The sequence below is a fragment of the Ochlerotatus camptorhynchus genome, unplaced genomic scaffold (genome assembly GCF_037179485.1).
Source record: "Ochlerotatus camptorhynchus isolate MF236.1 unplaced genomic scaffold, CSIRO-AGI_Acam_v1.1 ptg000319l, whole genome shotgun sequence".
NCBI lineage: Eukaryota > Metazoa > Arthropoda > Insecta > Diptera > Culicidae > Ochlerotatus > Ochlerotatus camptorhynchus.
Genome location: NW_027040807.1, coordinates 1738246 through 1755596, shown reverse-complemented (window position 1 = coordinate 1755596; position 17351 = coordinate 1738246). Strand labels below are relative to the sequence as shown.

The window sequence follows — 17351 nt, the reverse complement described above, 5'->3', positions numbered from 1 at the left end:
ATTTTTAATTAAATATTACATCCAGTTAGAAACAAAGTAATAATGTTAGATGATCGTGGAGGGCACTAGTCAACAAAATTTAAAATTTACAAGACATGTGGATCATATTCGACCGAGATAATCAACTTTTAAAAGTGTCCGAAATTCGAGTTTAAGTGTCCGAAATTTGAATCGGCACGGTATAAATCAAAAATATTGTGTTTGTTACATATAATTAATTTCAAATCCTTTCATTTCACTGAACACAGGTGTGAATATGTCTTTGAAGATACATTTCCTACATTCTCACATGGATTTTTTCCCGGAAAATCTTGGTGACGAGAGTGATGAGCACGGCGAACGTTTTCACCAACAAATGAAGATGATGGAACGTCGTTACCAAGGGTTTTGGGATGAAGCAATGATGGGTGACTATTGTTGGTTTCTGATTCGAGAAACAAGTTCAAAACATCGAAGACAAAGTCATTCGATTCTCAATCATTTTTAATAAAACCTAAATAAATTTCTGTTGTATCAACTCGGTTTTAAATCCTGATATGCCTTAATCAAATTGAAATGTAGAGAAAAGAATCTCCCATGAAAACTTTACATGCGATTTGGATGCTTACAACGACACCTAGAAAAGGAACTCTAAAGCTGTTGTATTTCAGCAACATTTTTAAGTGTTTTACAAAAATGCTCATAACTTCGACAATTTCCAACCGATTTCATCCATTAAAGGCTCATTTTCTCCGGTTTTAAATGGACTTTAAGAATAAATTATGGAATGATTTTTTTTAATCTTTTTATCCCATTAAAAATGTTGATTAAAACAAGATTTTTATGGAAAATTTGCAGGAAAAATAAAAAAAAATGCTGTAAATTTTTAAATGACTTCAAAACTAAATTCTTAATTAAGACATAATATTCTAGTGAACGATAGAAAATTTATTTAGCTTCACTTTCATAAAAAAAAGATTTAAAATTGGTGCACTAGTTCCAAAGATATTGACATTTTAGTAATCGTACTTTTGTCCAAAATTCAAAAAATCAAAATTTTTGTATATCCCAAAAATGGCTCTACTTTAATTTATACTGACCACGGCATTGAATTCAGCGTAGGATTTTGCATTGGAAATGATCATCACCTTACCGAGTTCAAAAATGCTGTAAACTAGTGTAATCAAGCACTGGTGAATTTCAACAAACGCGTATTCGTTGATGTATAATGAACTATTTTTTTTTTTTTCGCTCGTACATCACAGCAAAGATATTCAAAACGAACGCAATTCATCAACACTGGGTTGCTGGGCTACTTCTTTCGTGTGATGGTAAATGTTAAAAACAGACACTGATCTGCATTGATCGACTCTGTTCGTCGACTTTCTCTATCGTTAAAACGCAGCTGAAAAACCTTTCCCTGTCGTATTTGACGTTTTGGACGCTGGATAAGAACCTGTTTTGTCAAAGTATGTGGTAAAATTAGCGCAAAATCTGTTTGCATAGCAGTGGTTATCAAAAGAGAAAGTCGATTAAGAGAATCGATCGAAGCAAATATGACCTTTTAAAATGTTCTTCGTTAAGTAGGGTATTTAACATGAATAGCTGGTCAAACTTAATGAGAATTCCAATGTTATTCTGAGGAGATGATGATGATGATGATGATTACCCCTACCCTTACCCCTACAAAAGTTTAAACCAGACGATTTATCTTTAACAAAATGTAGTATGTCATTTTAACCAGGTTAGCAAACAAAAACGAACTGGTTAAAATTACAGGAGGATTTAAGATATTTGTGATTAGAGCTTCAAATGATAAGAATTGCAACGCAGTCCTGAGAAGAAGCCCAATAAAAACTTGAAGGGATTTCTAATAAAATTCTGAAGCGAATTCAAAAGATTATTTGAGCATAATGGCAAATAAGTTCTGTGGATAGTTCCAAAGAATTTCAGTGGAGAGTTCCAAGCGAATTCTGAGAAGGAATTCAACGGCAGTTCGAAGCAAGATTCCACGGGAATTTTAGCAGAGTATTTAGATAATGCTAAGGAAACATGAATAGTAATTGTAAAGAGAATTCAAGGATAATTCTCTAGATTTTTTATAAACATTCTGCAGAGTATTCCAAGCGAGTTCAGAATAGAATTACAAGGTAGTTTTGCGTAGAATTTCAAGACAATTATGAGGAGAATTCTACAGGAATGAACCTGAAAATGGTTTCTACGGATTTGAACTTTCCTTAGTATTCACTTTAAGTTTCTCCTTTCAATTTTATTCGAATTCTCACAGGTAGTTTTGACTAGAATTCCATAAAAATTCTGAGAACGAGTCGAAGAAATTTCTGAATGAAATATCAAGCCTTAAAGGCGCTTCAAAGCAATTTTTAAATTGATCGAGTACTTTTGGAATGCTATTCTACCAAAGAGATTTTCGATAAATCGTTTAAAAAAGTGTCCAAGTGGCGTATCATCAGCCCAAAGCATGATTAAAAAATAACAGATATATTAAAAAATACCGGACATTTCAAACTTGTCCTTAAAATATATCGAATGTGATCTGAGATTTAAAAAAAAACATTATTCCGTGTTTGGTAGGCATTTAAAATTGCTCACTTAATGAGCTGTACCAAATATATTTTTCTGAAAAGGTCCATATTTCGTTAAAATTAATAATTCCCGGTTCCCGGTAATCTTTTTTTTTACAAGCGTTATCTGTTGCAAAAATCAACCGTGCTTTTCATCCATTTTAAAAGAGTTTATTTTAAGTATATATTTAATGGAAGCTCCTCTCCTTTTTCTATCCTTCGACAATGTACCCCTCTAACCTCGAGTAAGCCGCGAGTATTCGGCCCAACTCCTACTAGACATAGAATTAAGTGAATTTTGTTACAAACAAAAAACAATGAATTATCGGCTCCATAAAGCTAACGCGATTGAGCCTTACAAATAAACGAACTAGATATATTCAATGGCCTTCACATAACACGAATGTCTTCAAAAGAGGTAGACATGCCTTCAAATTTGGCATCCGTGGTTCTGATTAAGGACTTTTGTCCACGTGGTATCTGGCGGTCCCAAGGATATAAGGCAATTCACATAATATCCTGGAATTAACAGAACTTTAGAATTTAAGACGTTGCGAAATATTGTGGGTTATTGCCCAATTTATTTAGAAACATTACACATTTGTTTTCTTTGCTTATTGTCCGTCGGTATCTATTCTTGAGACAATTTTATCTGTATGCCAGTTCGCTGCTTTAAAATTTGCATCTTGTTGAGTAGTTCCCCTATAAGTGAGATAGAAAATTCATTTGGTCAGTTTTTCCATAACAAAAGTTGCATGAAATACTCTTGCAAGAAACTTTGTCGAAGAAACCTAGTCAATATTTTGTTTATTTTTGAAGACATTTTACGTTTTCTTGCGAACAGTACTTTGAGAAGCATCCCAAGCGCAAGCCCGATGATCCCATAGACGCACGTAGGTATACGTAGGGGTTACTTGGGCGAAACTACACATTGCACATTTTCCCATACTAACTTTAAAAGATTCTGGCAAATTCAGATCTTGACCAAATGCGTTCCAATTTGTTACAGTTGTTTGGGACGTTACTTTATATCGAAAAAGTAGTAGAAAGCAGAGAATTTTAAAGTTTACACGACATGACGAGTATTTTTCACTAAAAATAAGAAAAAGTATTTACACCAAAGATGCCTTACAGTCGCTTACAGTTTAATGGTTTTACCGTAATTTTTAAGCAAATATCTTGTGGTTCCAAATTTATTCGAGATAATCTGCACCGTGTTGAGTTACAAGTATGTAAAATAAAGCAAAACAAAATCCACAAACTTCGACAACTTTTTTATTTAAAATAAAAAAGGGTGCTGTATTCAGGAAAGCTTTATGCATTTTATTATTATCTATAACTATTTAGAACATCAGCGGCGCCGGTGGTGTAGAGGTAAGCGTGATAACCTCTCACTCCAGCAGGCCTGGGTTCAATCCCAGTCGGCGCCGTCGAGATGTTCTGAGGCATAACATCTATGATCACGCCTTCCTTCGGAAGAGGTTGTTTTAGGGAATGTCCGCGTAAAACGTAAAACATATTCAAAAGTAAACGCTAAGTCTTGGACAAAGTTTTTTGTAAGAATATTTCCTACAACTGTTGTATAGTGACCAAACATGTTTAATGAAAAAAAGGGCTCTCTGACCTAGTGGTGACCGCTTTTGCTTATTGAGCAGAAGACCATGGGTGATACCCCGAAGTCTGCGACTTCAGATTGTATTTGTACGAACATTAAAATGAAAAAGAAATTCAAACAAACGAATAAAAAATAAGACGAAAAGTCAATAAACTACAAACAAAACTTTTCCTCGATTCGAGCGACAGGGTTATTGAATAGAAATATAATAAAATGGCTAATACTTAAAGAAATATACAATTTCTCAGAAGTTAGGAAAAGACAATAAAAGCATTCAGAATTTACTCGAGCTTTGCAATTTACTGTGTCAAAATATGATCAAAGTTCAATTATTATGCTTGCACTTCGACTGAGCAATGAATTTCTGCTGGTAAAGTTTCTTCTACTGTAGCCCAATTAATTATTCCAAATTCTATATCTACGGTGCGTGATACTCATTCTCACAATGTTCTTTTCTTCTTGTATTGCAGGAAAAAATGGCTTCCGACTCAGTTCCGTAAACTATCGCACGGCAAGTCGGACAAATTACCTCCTGTGGAGAAAACACTCATCAGTAAAAAGGGATCAGATAAAAAAGCAAAGGTTAGTATGGAGCACCAACAAGTATTGCACGTTACTCACGCTTATCATTCCAAATCTAACCCTAGGACAAACCACTGGAGGAAGTGGAACCATCCACGACCGCCGCGCAGATCGAGTTGGAAGCCGAAGAGGAACCAACCATCGAGCTGCCACCGCCCATGAAACCGATCCAAGATGCAACCACGGCCTTGTCCGGTACCCCCTCGTCCACCTTGTCCTCGACGGAGGACCAAACCTGTACTAGTGCTAAGATAACGAAAGCTTTATCACTCAAGTCGCTGGAGGAACCCCCAGCGGCGGTGAACCAAACAGCTGATGTAGCGGAAATTGAACGAATAGTCAAAGAAAAGATGCAAAGTTTCAAATATCTGGAAAATGACACAGCCATCACAAGCAACAGTATTGCAGAGGGAGGTAGCAGTAGTAGTATGGGAGTCGTCGGTTCCGGACTGGACGATTCCGCCATTGGGGTGCCATCGGTGAGTAACGGAGGAGGAAGCAGTAGTGCAGCTAGCTCTGTGGGTGGCAGCGGATTGGCCCTTATCAAACCACCCATTTCGCCACAGTATTTCGAAAGCGAGAACATTGACGAGAACCTGACCGACGAGCAAGGTATCGAGGATATTCTTCGGAAGCGAATGTTCGCTCTTAAGGAACTCGTCACCACTGAGGATGCGTACGTGAATGACCTGTCGCAGATCGTCAATGGGTAAGTGAATATAGCGACTTTGTTACTTCGACGTCGAAACGTGTCCATTTTTCTTCACGAAAATTTTCGATGACTATACTATAATAGTGCTGTTGGTATAATGGCAAAGTTAACACGCTTGGGTTGTGCAGTGATTCAGCTTGGTAGAAATCGCTCAAAAGGGAACAGAAAACTACCTATAATATGTATGAAAACTGGTCCTGTCTAGGGTGATGGTTGCTCGGTTATTTCATTTGCTCAACCTCTTGTTCCTAACATCGCTGGGTAGCACCTAGTTCGCTATTCACCTACACGTTGTATCCCACCTCCCAACATCACCATAACCATAGCTACCTACATGCCTCACGGGCCTCACGCTCTAGTTACCTTTGCCATGTTTTATTGCTCTTCCCAGTTTGCAACAAGTTGTGACACCACTTAGAACAGCTTCATTAACATACAATGTCACGCAATCACCAAGCAATTTGTCGTCGGGAAATGTTGCTGCCCGAAAGCAACACAGCAACAAACTCTCTTCTAGTCTTCCCACTTCCACAACATATAGGTACATACTTAGATGCATGAACGCTTGCTCTGAATTGGCAATGATTCCTTTTCGGTTTATCCATCTCTACATATGACACTCTCGTTGAAAAAAGGGGCTATTTGAAAACAGTGTTGTTTTTTCCCACTCATAATTGTTTTTCCTTCTTTTACCCGTCTCCAATTTCTTCAGCTACATTGCCGAGATTCGAAATCCAAACAGCACTGTGCCGATCCCAGATGACCTAAAGGGTGGCAAAGAGCGGATGGTGTTTGGCAATATGGAAGCAATCTACGAGTGGCATCGAGAGTAAGTTAAAACAAGAACTTTAACATTCATAGAATGGCGAAATCTTTTTCGGGTTCATGTTTGCTATAGTTAATTTAATTTTCCCCTATTGTTTGCTTCTGTTTCTATCGAACAGCACCTTCTTGAAAGCGCTACAAAGGTGTCAGCTGAACCCACACGAGCTCGGACCATTAATAAAGCGAAGCGAGCGAAAGCTTCACATGTATGTCGTGTATTGTCAGAACAAGCCGGTGTCGGAACACATTGTCCAGGAGCATATGAGTTACTTCGATGAATTACGCTTAAAATTAAAATATAAATTATGTGTAAGTATCGGATTATTCCCTAATCATCGATTGTTTTAATTAATAACGATTAACCATTGCGGACTACTTTCAGTTAGGAGATATGCTCATTAAACCTGTCCAAAGAATAATGAAGTACGAGTTACTGTTTAAAGATATCCTGAAGCATACTCAGAGGGCCGGTCTCACCGAGGAAATTCCAGGATTGAAAGACGCAATGCATATAATGCGAGTAGTTCCTAAGGCAGCCAACGACATGATGGATGTCGGTCGGCTGCAGAAATTTGAGGTATGTGAGGCATCAAGTGGACCGTTCTTCTCATCGTAAACAATTTGTCATTTGTTTTCCCATATCCAATAGGGTAAGATAACGGCACAGGGTAAGCTACTACTGCACGGTCCGCTTTACTGTGTCGAAGGTGCCAGTAGTAGTGATAAGAACTCGTACAACACTCAGAAGCCGAAAGAACTGCACGTGTTCCTGTTCGAGCAGAATATCATCTTTGCGGAGATCGTCGGCAAGAAGACGCAGTTCACGAGCCCGAGCTACATCTACAAGGCGCACATACAGGTATGTTTTCTCCAAAACATAACAGATAAATTCTACTGTGACGTGGTTGTCCATAAAAGTATACGTCAGTCCCATCTGGCTGAACTGTAAGCCGAGAAAAACGCTGTCGAAAACTCATTTCTCTCATAATATTTCTCTTCAAAAAACTATTCCTCTTCGATCCTTTTTTGGACCCTACCCGCGGTAATCCTGCTTGGATATCCTTTGGATTCTTATAGTAATCTGCTTTGATGTCGATTTGGATGCTTAAGGATGATGAGAATGATCCATCATCCAGGCAAAATTCCATTAAACATTCCCGGCTTAATGCCAAACAGGAAAAGGTTCCCCCTATTGTTGTAACCACGTTTGAACTTGGTTTAAGTTTTCCCTTCAGATTGGCCGTCGGGGTGAATGCCGTGTATTGGCTGGAACCTTGGATGGATTCAAATGTCTTCTCAAGTACTTTACTGAAAAGCAACACACATTTTGTTTACTTCTGACACCAAAACTAAACGTATGTTCAAGGTTGTCTTGAAAGGTCTTCCCAGTGGTGAATCCATGGATCAGATCAAAGGTGAATTGACTAAATTACTTGGAGTTGAGTCTGTCAAAGTAATAAAAATGAAAATGAAATACCGTCCTGGCGATTCACGCATCGAGATTTGCAATGATTTTTAATTTAGTTCACTTCAAGTCTAAGTTTGCTTTCTTCAATAAGTAAACTTTTTGCAAAAAAATAATTTTGAATAGAATGATGCTCCACATCAATACAAACTCCATTTTTGCAGATAAGCAGTTTGGATTTCGCTATGGGCAAAATTCACCAAAAAAATATTTTAAGTTGGATTTTCTTGAACCTTTCAGGGAATGAACTAATACATATGGATTATGTTTCGGCATAATTACTTTATTCAATTTCCTTTCCATCGCTGAAAGCCCGCACCTTTCCCTTAAGATCCCTCATTACCGGGCCTTCACAGGGTCAGTTGTCTTCGATTTTCTTCCACTTCCAGCCCGCCGGTCGTCTGGGACTCCTTAAACGATTTTACCACCCGAGACACAGTTGTACCCAGATTTTCATCAATTTTTACCCACGGATAAAAAAGTTACACGCGGATAAAAATGGGTTTTTTTTTTTTTATTATTGTCACTTCAACACTCTTGGGTCATTCGTGACTTGTCCGGGGGTGAGATTTGAACTCGTGACTTTGGCGTGAGAGGTATGGATGCATTTTTTTTTCGAGTGCAAGCCTTATCGCCAGTTTGAGCTCCTTTTTGTTTTTTTGATTTTGTTTGGCTGGTGTTATTCAATCGGTGCTTTACCTCCCACCACAAATGCTCAATGGGGTTCAAATCCGGCGACTGTGGAGGGGTTTTGCATTGTTTAGGAACATTGTAAAACAACCACTCTCGTACTATGTGCGAGGTGTGCTTCGGATCATTGTCCTGCTGGAAGTAATAATCGCGAGGTAGGTTTAGTTAGCACGGAAAGTTACAGGTTACGTTTCACGATGTTCAAGTAGCCTATTTTGTCCATCGTGGTGTTGATAAACTCCATAGTACCCACTCCACTGGCCGCCATTGAACCTCACAGCATGACACTGCCTCCTCCGTGTTTGACAGTAGGCCTCAAATGCTTGGCCTCCAGCGAAGAATTCGGTTCTCTCCATACCATCTGTCTTCCATCGGATCCAAATAGGTCGTCGGTGAACATCACCTTGTTCCAGAACTCCATTGGCTTGTTAACATGTTCCTTCGCAAATTCCAGGCGCTTCCTAATATTCGCTTTTGAGAGGAGAGGCTTCTTCCGAGCAACCCGTCCCCTCAGATTGTGTCTGTGTGCCACACGCCGGATGGTATGGGCACTGACGGGTCTTTCAATATTGTCAGCAACCTCTTTGGCCAATTTTGGAATACTTGTTCTAGGTTCTTTTCGAATTGTTCGCACGATTCCCCGGTCAAGATCCGTTTGCCTGCGCGGTTTTTCAAAGTTCCTTCGAATTTACACTTGTTCACAATTTTCTGCACTGTAGAATGTGTTCTTCCAATGGCAGCCACTATTTCCCGCAACGATTTCCCACGAAGGCACATACCTATCACTTGGGTACGCGTAGCAATATCGGTTTCTTTCCTGGTGGTCGCCATTTCGATCCAAACACAACAAACTTTCAGCAGAAAATGATTACGATCATTGCCAAAGCAGCTGATAGTTGTTGACATACATATGCACTGTTACAAAAATCCACGTTAAGTTGCAATGATTGTGTTTATAAAACAATTTATTAGGACATATTGAAAGTGTACGCTCAATTTTGCAACATAAAAAATGATTCATTTCTGGAATTATATTCGAATAAAAATTTGTAGAAAAAGTTTTTTTTTTAATTGGTCATTCGTCACATTCGTTTTTGATACAGTTATTTCAAATCCATGCACATGTGCAGGTGGAATAGATAACTAAATGGACTTTTTCTGAGGTTCAGACATATTAGACAGGACCAGCTTGAATTTAAGTATGGCGTGGAATCAGTGATGGAAAAGTTCGCAAAAAATCACTATGACTCGCGAACTATTCCCTTGGAGAACTTCGTTGAATATCGCGAACTTTTCCAACATTGCGTGGAATATTACAGTTATTTCATTTTCATGCAGTATGGGGGAAATTTGGCCAAAATAAACCACAAACCTCATCGCCATAATTTGAAACTGGGTAAATTTGATTTATTGGCACTTTTCATCCATAACATGATTTGAGATAGGTACCTGTCAAGACGTAGAAAACTACGTTTTGCAAGCCTGAGATTTCCCAAAACAGTTTTTCAAGTGTACTCTTTCACTATTTCGACATTCGGCTTAATGTTCCCATCAATCTAACGGATTATGATCTAGTGACTAAGTGCATCAACATTAATCATTATGCCAACATTAATCATAATGCCAAACGGGATGGGGGACACCCGATTGAAGCAAAATGGATGGGGAGAGTGGAAATGCCAACTCCTTGCCTTTAACTTTTCCTGAATAGACTGCGGTCTCTTCTCCCCACTCATTGGCGCATCCTCCTGTTGGATGGCCTGTTTTTTGACCGGTTGTATAATCCTGTTGTTGGAAGGAGATTCTCATTTATCCCGTGGATGCACGAGGGCGATGTTGCCCACAGATTCACCTAAACCGTTTTTGGCCCTTCATACATTGGCAGGGTGAGTATAATTAAAGGTTATTATACTCGATCAAGTCGAACAGCGAGTCTAGCGACAGTTGTCTTGCTACCATGAGGGGTAGTTCCACATCATCATCAAAATAGCAAATTTTTTACATTAGCTAGACATATTTGCTTTGGCACATAGCATTTATTGTAAAATAAACTTGTTTTACGGGGTAATTGCATAAGCGTTCTGGACAAGGGCGTTCAGAGTAGTGGTATTGTGGATAAATGACAGCTTCTAACCTCAACCCTTCCCGTCGTAGCTTTCGTCGTACACATAATACATGACCGGTCACAGTCCGTCCTACCTGCTAAAAGTGCTACGTCATGCATGGCCCATAATAAAATAGCATTGAGTTAACTGTATCTAAACGTTTGCTCTTTTTTCCTACATTTCAGGTGAACAAGATGACCCTGCAAGACTTATCCGACCAAACCAATGGAAATCGGTTCTCGCTTTGCTCAATCGATCCGCAGCGCTCCAGTCTTAGCTTTATCTGCACCGCGCCAACGATCGAGCTGCACAACGAGTGGCTCAACACAATTCGTAACATTCTGCAGACGCAGAATGATTTTCTAAAAGCAATACAAAGTCCTATCGCCTACCAGAAGGAGCTAACAAAGGACTCTTAAAAAAACTCTTAACAAAAAATACAAACATACATTAATGCTGCAGCAAGCGTGACTTTATCGGTTTAAGTGAAGCAAAATCATCTATTTACAACATTCAGCGAGAGATAACGCAAAACATCTAGGACGACCCGGTAAAACGGTAAAGTACACGAGTTTCAAACGGTTTGGTTTTATATAAGCTCCCTGCCAAGTGCGAAAGAGCGGGAGGAAGCTCACATTTTCAAGGCAATGTGAAGATTTAAATCAAATTTTAAGAACAACAACAACTTACAAATTTTAGGTAAGCCACAAAGTATGGATAATTTGTAATTATTGAAACTACATTATACAGAAAACAAGTATGACAAATTATTGCGACAAACATCAATATACAGACACAAAAGTGATGATCAAAATTACACAACACTAAAATGAATCGATAACAAAATGGGAACGCTTACCAAAAATTAATGGTTTGTGAACAACGCGTATGTGAAACATAATATGGATAATATAAAACAAATTCTACATTTATATTACATTCGTGTATGGAACAGCAAAAACAAATACAAAAGAAAACAACAGCTAGGATAATTCAGCAGCAGAAAAGGAAACTATCAAACGTGGGTAACAAAATATATTTTATTAACTTTACTATATGCAGAACCTAAAAAAAAATGTGAATACCAAGAGCAAAACAAACTAAAACAAACCACAGTAAAATAGGATAAGAGAAAAGGAAACCTTACCAAATCGATTATCACGTATAAAAAAAAAACAAACAAACTCACACACACGCAAATGGTAGCAAAGAAAAGAAGAACATATTTTTCGATCGTTTTGAATCGTAGTATTGATTGGATTTCGTCCCATTACTTTATAAATAAGCATGAATCGTTTCCAGGGCAGCATCAGCAACGCAGTGAATATCAATTAGGGTATTTTCATTTGCTTTCCTATGAGGGCAGAAAATGGAATATATTGCCTCTCAAGAATCCAAAACAATCTGTTTTTAGTTAAATGCATTACTTATCAGGTACTAAACAGCACTGGAGACTACAAGTTTTGCATCGTGCATCAATATCCGACACCTACTAAGCTACAATCTAATGGAAACGCAGGGTCAGCAGCAGGCATTTCCCAATCGACAGGCGTCTGCGGCAGTTCTCCAGTGTTGCCCTCCTCCATTCACACAACGAACTGATGTTGTGAACCACTCAACAAGCGTCCTTTTTCTATGCAAAAGGAAATCGTAGCATTTCAAATTTGTTTAAGCTGAGTATGCAAACAGAAACACGGATGCTGCAAAATTTCGTGGGATCCAGCGGTATCTACGTGGACATAGAAGTGTTACAGTATTATCTTGTTTAAGAAGTCTTAATTTTTGTTTTTTTGAGTGTATCAATTTGTCAGTTAAGTAAAGAAAGTTAGTAAAATTTAAATTGTTTGATCTGTTTCAAAACTTTTGTCTAGTGAAGAAAAGCCATGTCTATTATTTACCAAATATTAACCTTCGATTCTTCGATCCCACGAAAACAGAAAAAAAAACAAACAAACTATTCAGATTAAGTTATACAAATCTGTATAAATGGATGTTTCCCTAGAAGAAAGTGACGTGACAAACTGTACATTGTTTGCTTTAGATAACTAAATGAACCTATGACGAACCGAAATCTTATACGTGCAGAAAACAAGGAAGTTGAGCGTTTGTCGAAATTTCCCTATCTTTTGAGCAGCGCTCTGCTGAGCATTTCGTCAAATTACCACCGAATTTTCATTTAAAATCAATGCCCCTTACTTTTTCCCTACCATTGAGTGCTTTGGATTTGGGGAAAATTTTCCTGTAGGTAGCTCACCAGAACGAGAGTGCGCTGTTTTTGTATATACACGTACCAACCAGTAACGTTCGGAAAAGACTCGTTATTTCGCCGGACAAAATCCGAAATCTATTTTTTTTTCACCTTCTTATCGAACTGTGATTACGCGAAAACAGATGAGTGAAATTTAGTTCTTTTTGTAAATCCAATTACGGATGTCTTCTTCGGATCCCAAAAAGTAATTTTTGGCTCGCAGCGCGTTGGTACTTCGAGAGACCACAATGCACGTTTCGGGTTGGGTTTCTTGATTTTGTAATGCGTTTATTGTAAGTAAATGTAAGAGAGAGATGAGAAATAACAGATTACAGGTATGTTATGTGGATGGGAAAATCGAAAAGAACAAAATGTGGAGGAAGAAAAAAACATAGACAGAGAAAAGTTCTGTAAAATTTGTGTGATAATATTTACTAGTAATATGTTATGTTTAATTTATGAATTTATCCTAATTATAAATTACAATCACCTAAAATCCTCTATTCAAGGAAATGAAGATAAAACGAGCCGGTTCAAAACAAAACAAAAAAAACTAAAATTCACGGACGTTATTCGTGAATAGAGTAAAAAATAACATGTGAAAAGCAGTAAATAAAATGCATGAAAATCGATCAAAATAATAACTATTCTGGTTCATCAAATATGCCAAAAACATATCCATATTCCATTGATAATAAAACCTGCCTACAAAGCATAAATCAGAACTGGGGGGTGTGGGCAGCGTCGTAGTGAGGGTTTCAGCAATTCAGCGCCACAAATAAGTATATTTATTTAATAAAAGCTGTATTACAGTCAGTGTACTGTGTAAAACGGGTTGTCGAATTATGTGCTGAAAAAAGCTCATTGAGATCTATAGATGCAAATGGGTTCCTTAATTTTGAAAAATATATCGGTTTTTATGAAAGAGCTTCGTTTTCTGAGCACAGCGATATTTTTTCGAATCCACACACTTTCATCTCGATTTTTAAATCAAGATTTAAAGCAAAATAATAACTTCACTATTTGACACTAACCTGACAAACTGACAGCTCGCTCCCATACAAAGTGACACCGAGGGGCGCTAAAAAAGTGATTTTTTGCCAACACGCAGAAAAATTGAATTTTTGTTTCAGGGCCTAATGTATTTTGTTATTGATTCAAACATATTGTATCACTACTTCAACAAAACATATTTTTGAATCAACAAATCGGTTTTTAGAATCAACAAACAGATTATTGACTCTACAACCGTTTTGTTGATTCAAAAATATTTTTCTTTGAATTAACCGAATAATATATTTGAATCAATACCAAAAATATATTAGGCCCTGAGCCAAAAATATATCTATTTGAATTTAAAAAAACATTTCTCTGCGTGAATGTAATCGTTCTTATTTAAAATAGTTCCAGTGTACCAAAATTGATGAAATTTTGGAGCTGGGTTCCATTTTTAATGCAGATTACGAATATGCATTTACCTCAATACCCTTAAAGAACCCAATTGCTATGCCTTTGGCAAACTGCGAAAATGTCACCCCTTTCCTAATAGGACATTCTCGAAAGTATTGCAACAGTTGGTCTGTTTCGAGTCTGCTAAATTCTGGTGTGTTTCATTATGAAAAAAAAGAAACAAGTATTTGCAATCAGTTTAATTCATAGACTAACTAACACATGACCTGTATTAGAGGCTGTACAAAAATAGCACGGATTGATGAAGGTTTAGAGGTCACGTGGTTTGAAACGAGTTTTTACAGAGTTTTTGGCAAATTACTATGATTTTTTTTCATATTAAATTTGACTGCTATTGTTTCTTTATTTGAAATTGTCAGAATGCCGTCAAAATTGAATATGTGGTTTCCAATACAGCGATAAATAACCCTGTCAAGGGCGTAGCCAGGTTTCGAGTTAGGGAAGTGCGGAAATTTACTATGGAAAATTTGGCCGAATGCCATTTCGGGTAACAAGTTTAATTACAAATCTTCGAATTGTTTGCATTTAATTACATTCAACTATCGCAATTTACGAACTAACGAAACTAACGATTTTAAATTGGCTCACTACTTGAATAGCCTATTGGTCCCAAGCAAACGATTAACGTACCCCATTCTAGTCGAAATTCTAGTACTACACTATGTTTGTTTTGATTCGCTATGGAAGTTTGACAGATAAAATGAGGGGTTCGCTGTTTTTCCTATGTTTCGAGGGGTGCATCGATTAGCTTGGGACCGAAGAGAGTACCAGCGCTGAGCCATAAAGTTGAGCACGTTTCTTCGGGACCTTCTGGTCTTAGAGTTACCTCTATGATATTACCACAAACGGAGTGATAGACGGCAAAACCACTACTACTGGATTGTACCACATGGCGATGGCAACACACTACTGGATTGAACTAGCATTTTCACCAAATGTACTAGAAGGTTTTGGTTCTATCTCTTTCACTCTACTCAAAACTGAAATGCATAAAAAAAATTACAATATGATACACTCTTTGCACACTGTCAAAGAATCATTGTACACAAAATCAACTTTGTGCAAAACCAAAACAAAAATATTGTCCCATCTGGTGGATGATGGCACAAGCGGGGGCGACCCCGGCGTAGTGGTTAACATCCAAACCTCTCACGCCAAAGTCACGAGTTCAAATCTCACCCCCGGACAAGTGACCCAAGAGTGTTAAAGTGACTATAATAAAAAAAAAAAAAAAAAAAAAAAAATGGCACAAGCTCTAAGAAAATTCTATTACAGCGAACCACATTATTTTAATTGATTTCTGCGCCCGTTAGTCGTCTGTCACTTCGTTTGTGGCACAACATTCCATACTGCGAACAGCAGACGTGACGCCAAAGGCAACAGCTGTTTCGTGTAAAAAGATAAACTCTTAGGTGAAATACTAACACCACCTTCCACATTCAACAGTGTAATTCCAACAATCAATACGAAACTAACGATTATAAATTGGCTCACTACTTGACTAGCCTATTGGTCCCAAGCAAACGATTAACGTACCCTATTCTAGTCGAAATTCTACTACTACACAATGTTTGTTTTGATTCGCTATAGACCTTTTTGACGTTTAATCGTCTTTCTCTATCTAGCACAAATGAATGAATGGACGGTTTGTTTTCGCACTAATCTGTTTCCCTCTTGCTCGCACTCGTTCGATTTAAATGGTGCAGTAGTGTGCGCCGATTAAACGTCAAAAAGCTCTATGAAAGTTTGACAGATAAAATAAGGGTCCTAATAAAAATAAACATAAAAGAGAGCTTAACGACGTGTTCGGGGTATCATTCAAACCATTTGTGGGATAGTTTACCCATCCGGGATACAGTTCATTTCAAGAGCAAATTTTCATTACGTCGAATGTAACAAAAGTAAACAAAGTCGAGCTATCAGTGTCAATCGATTCTCCTGCTGTTACACTATATACTGTCCGAATATAGGATCAAATCCCATTTTTAAATTTATTTACAAGTCAAATTGCTTTTCGACGTAATCACCTTCCGATCAAAATAGTTTTCGATGTTACTTAAGTCACCCAATTTCTATGGAGATGCCGTTTGACTTAAGTAACAGCGCTGAGAAACCCGTGAAAAGTGTACGTTCGTCGTTTCGCTTTAGCATTATTAAAGTGAATAAATCGAACTGTTTGTTGCTAAGATGATTTCGGTGGTGCTAAAATGATGAATGGGCTGCACGTAAGGAGACGTAATTGACAATTCTCCCGAATATCCTGGTCAGGGCGTCACAATATCAGCTTCAATCGACCAAATCGATGCGACGAAGAGACTGCTGGCTTTCTTTTTCTGTTAAAGTCGAACAGCTTCGCAGCATTCTAGAACCTCAGTCGGCGTGCACAAACAAATGTTCAATCGCTTGTCTCTCTTTCTCCCGTCGCTCCATTGGTCTTCCTTTCAAGCTTCGTCGAAACGGATGAGCGAAAGAGCGCTCGACTTTGATAGTTTTCTCTTTCATGAAACACATCAACAGAGGTTTCATGACGTATATGACGGAAAATGAAATAACACATTTAAAGCATTTCTCACGTCAAAACACTTGAAGATTACACGTCATATTTCTAATTTATCTTCCATCCATATATTTATCGAAAAAAAATGATCGAAAACGGGACATAACGCATTTTAAACAAATTGAAAGAGCGGTGATAGAGTGTTCGTGAAAGGGGATTGAAAGTCATAATGAAGTTCGTTTAACTAGAAAATCGACGTTAGTTACATTGAAAGCGATGAGCAAAGCAACGACGAGAAGTTCCACAGCCAGCCTTTCCTTCTAAGCGTCCTTCTTTTTTATTTTCGTTTCTTGCTGATAGTCTAGCTAGGCGTTATAGAAATGAAGCGTCGAACACGTATGTATGAGAGAAATAAAACACGAGTTCATTTTAGAGCTTCGAAATTGTAGAGCCCTGATCCTGGTAAATACACTTTGACTTAAGTAACAATAGGGGCCACCAAACGACGTATAATAACTTTTGACTCAAAAACTAGTATTTTTTAGCATGAAAGCTGCGATTTGCATTTGTATGATTAAAAC

General features: G+C 37.8%; 1 protein-coding gene across 3 annotated transcripts in view; it reads left to right on the top strand.

The window, feature by feature from the left end:
• trio overlaps positions 1–13447 on the top strand; it is a 262794-nt gene extending 249347 nt beyond the window's left edge. For all 3 annotated transcript variants that reach the window (XM_065229671.1, XM_065229670.1, XM_065229669.1), the window contains exons 10-16: positions 4647–4758; positions 4824–5467; positions 6183–6299; positions 6415–6604; positions 6678–6872; positions 6945–7154; positions 10741–13447. In XM_065229671.1, coding sequence (XP_065085743.1) covers positions 4647–4758; positions 4824–5467; positions 6183–6299; positions 6415–6604; positions 6678–6872; positions 6945–7154; positions 10741–10974 — 1702 coding nt within the window. In that variant the 3' untranslated portion in view covers positions 10975–13447. The remainder of the gene's footprint in view (positions 1–4646; positions 4759–4823; positions 5468–6182; positions 6300–6414; positions 6605–6677; positions 6873–6944; positions 7155–10740) is intronic.
• Positions 13448–17351: the final 3904 nt, after the last annotated feature.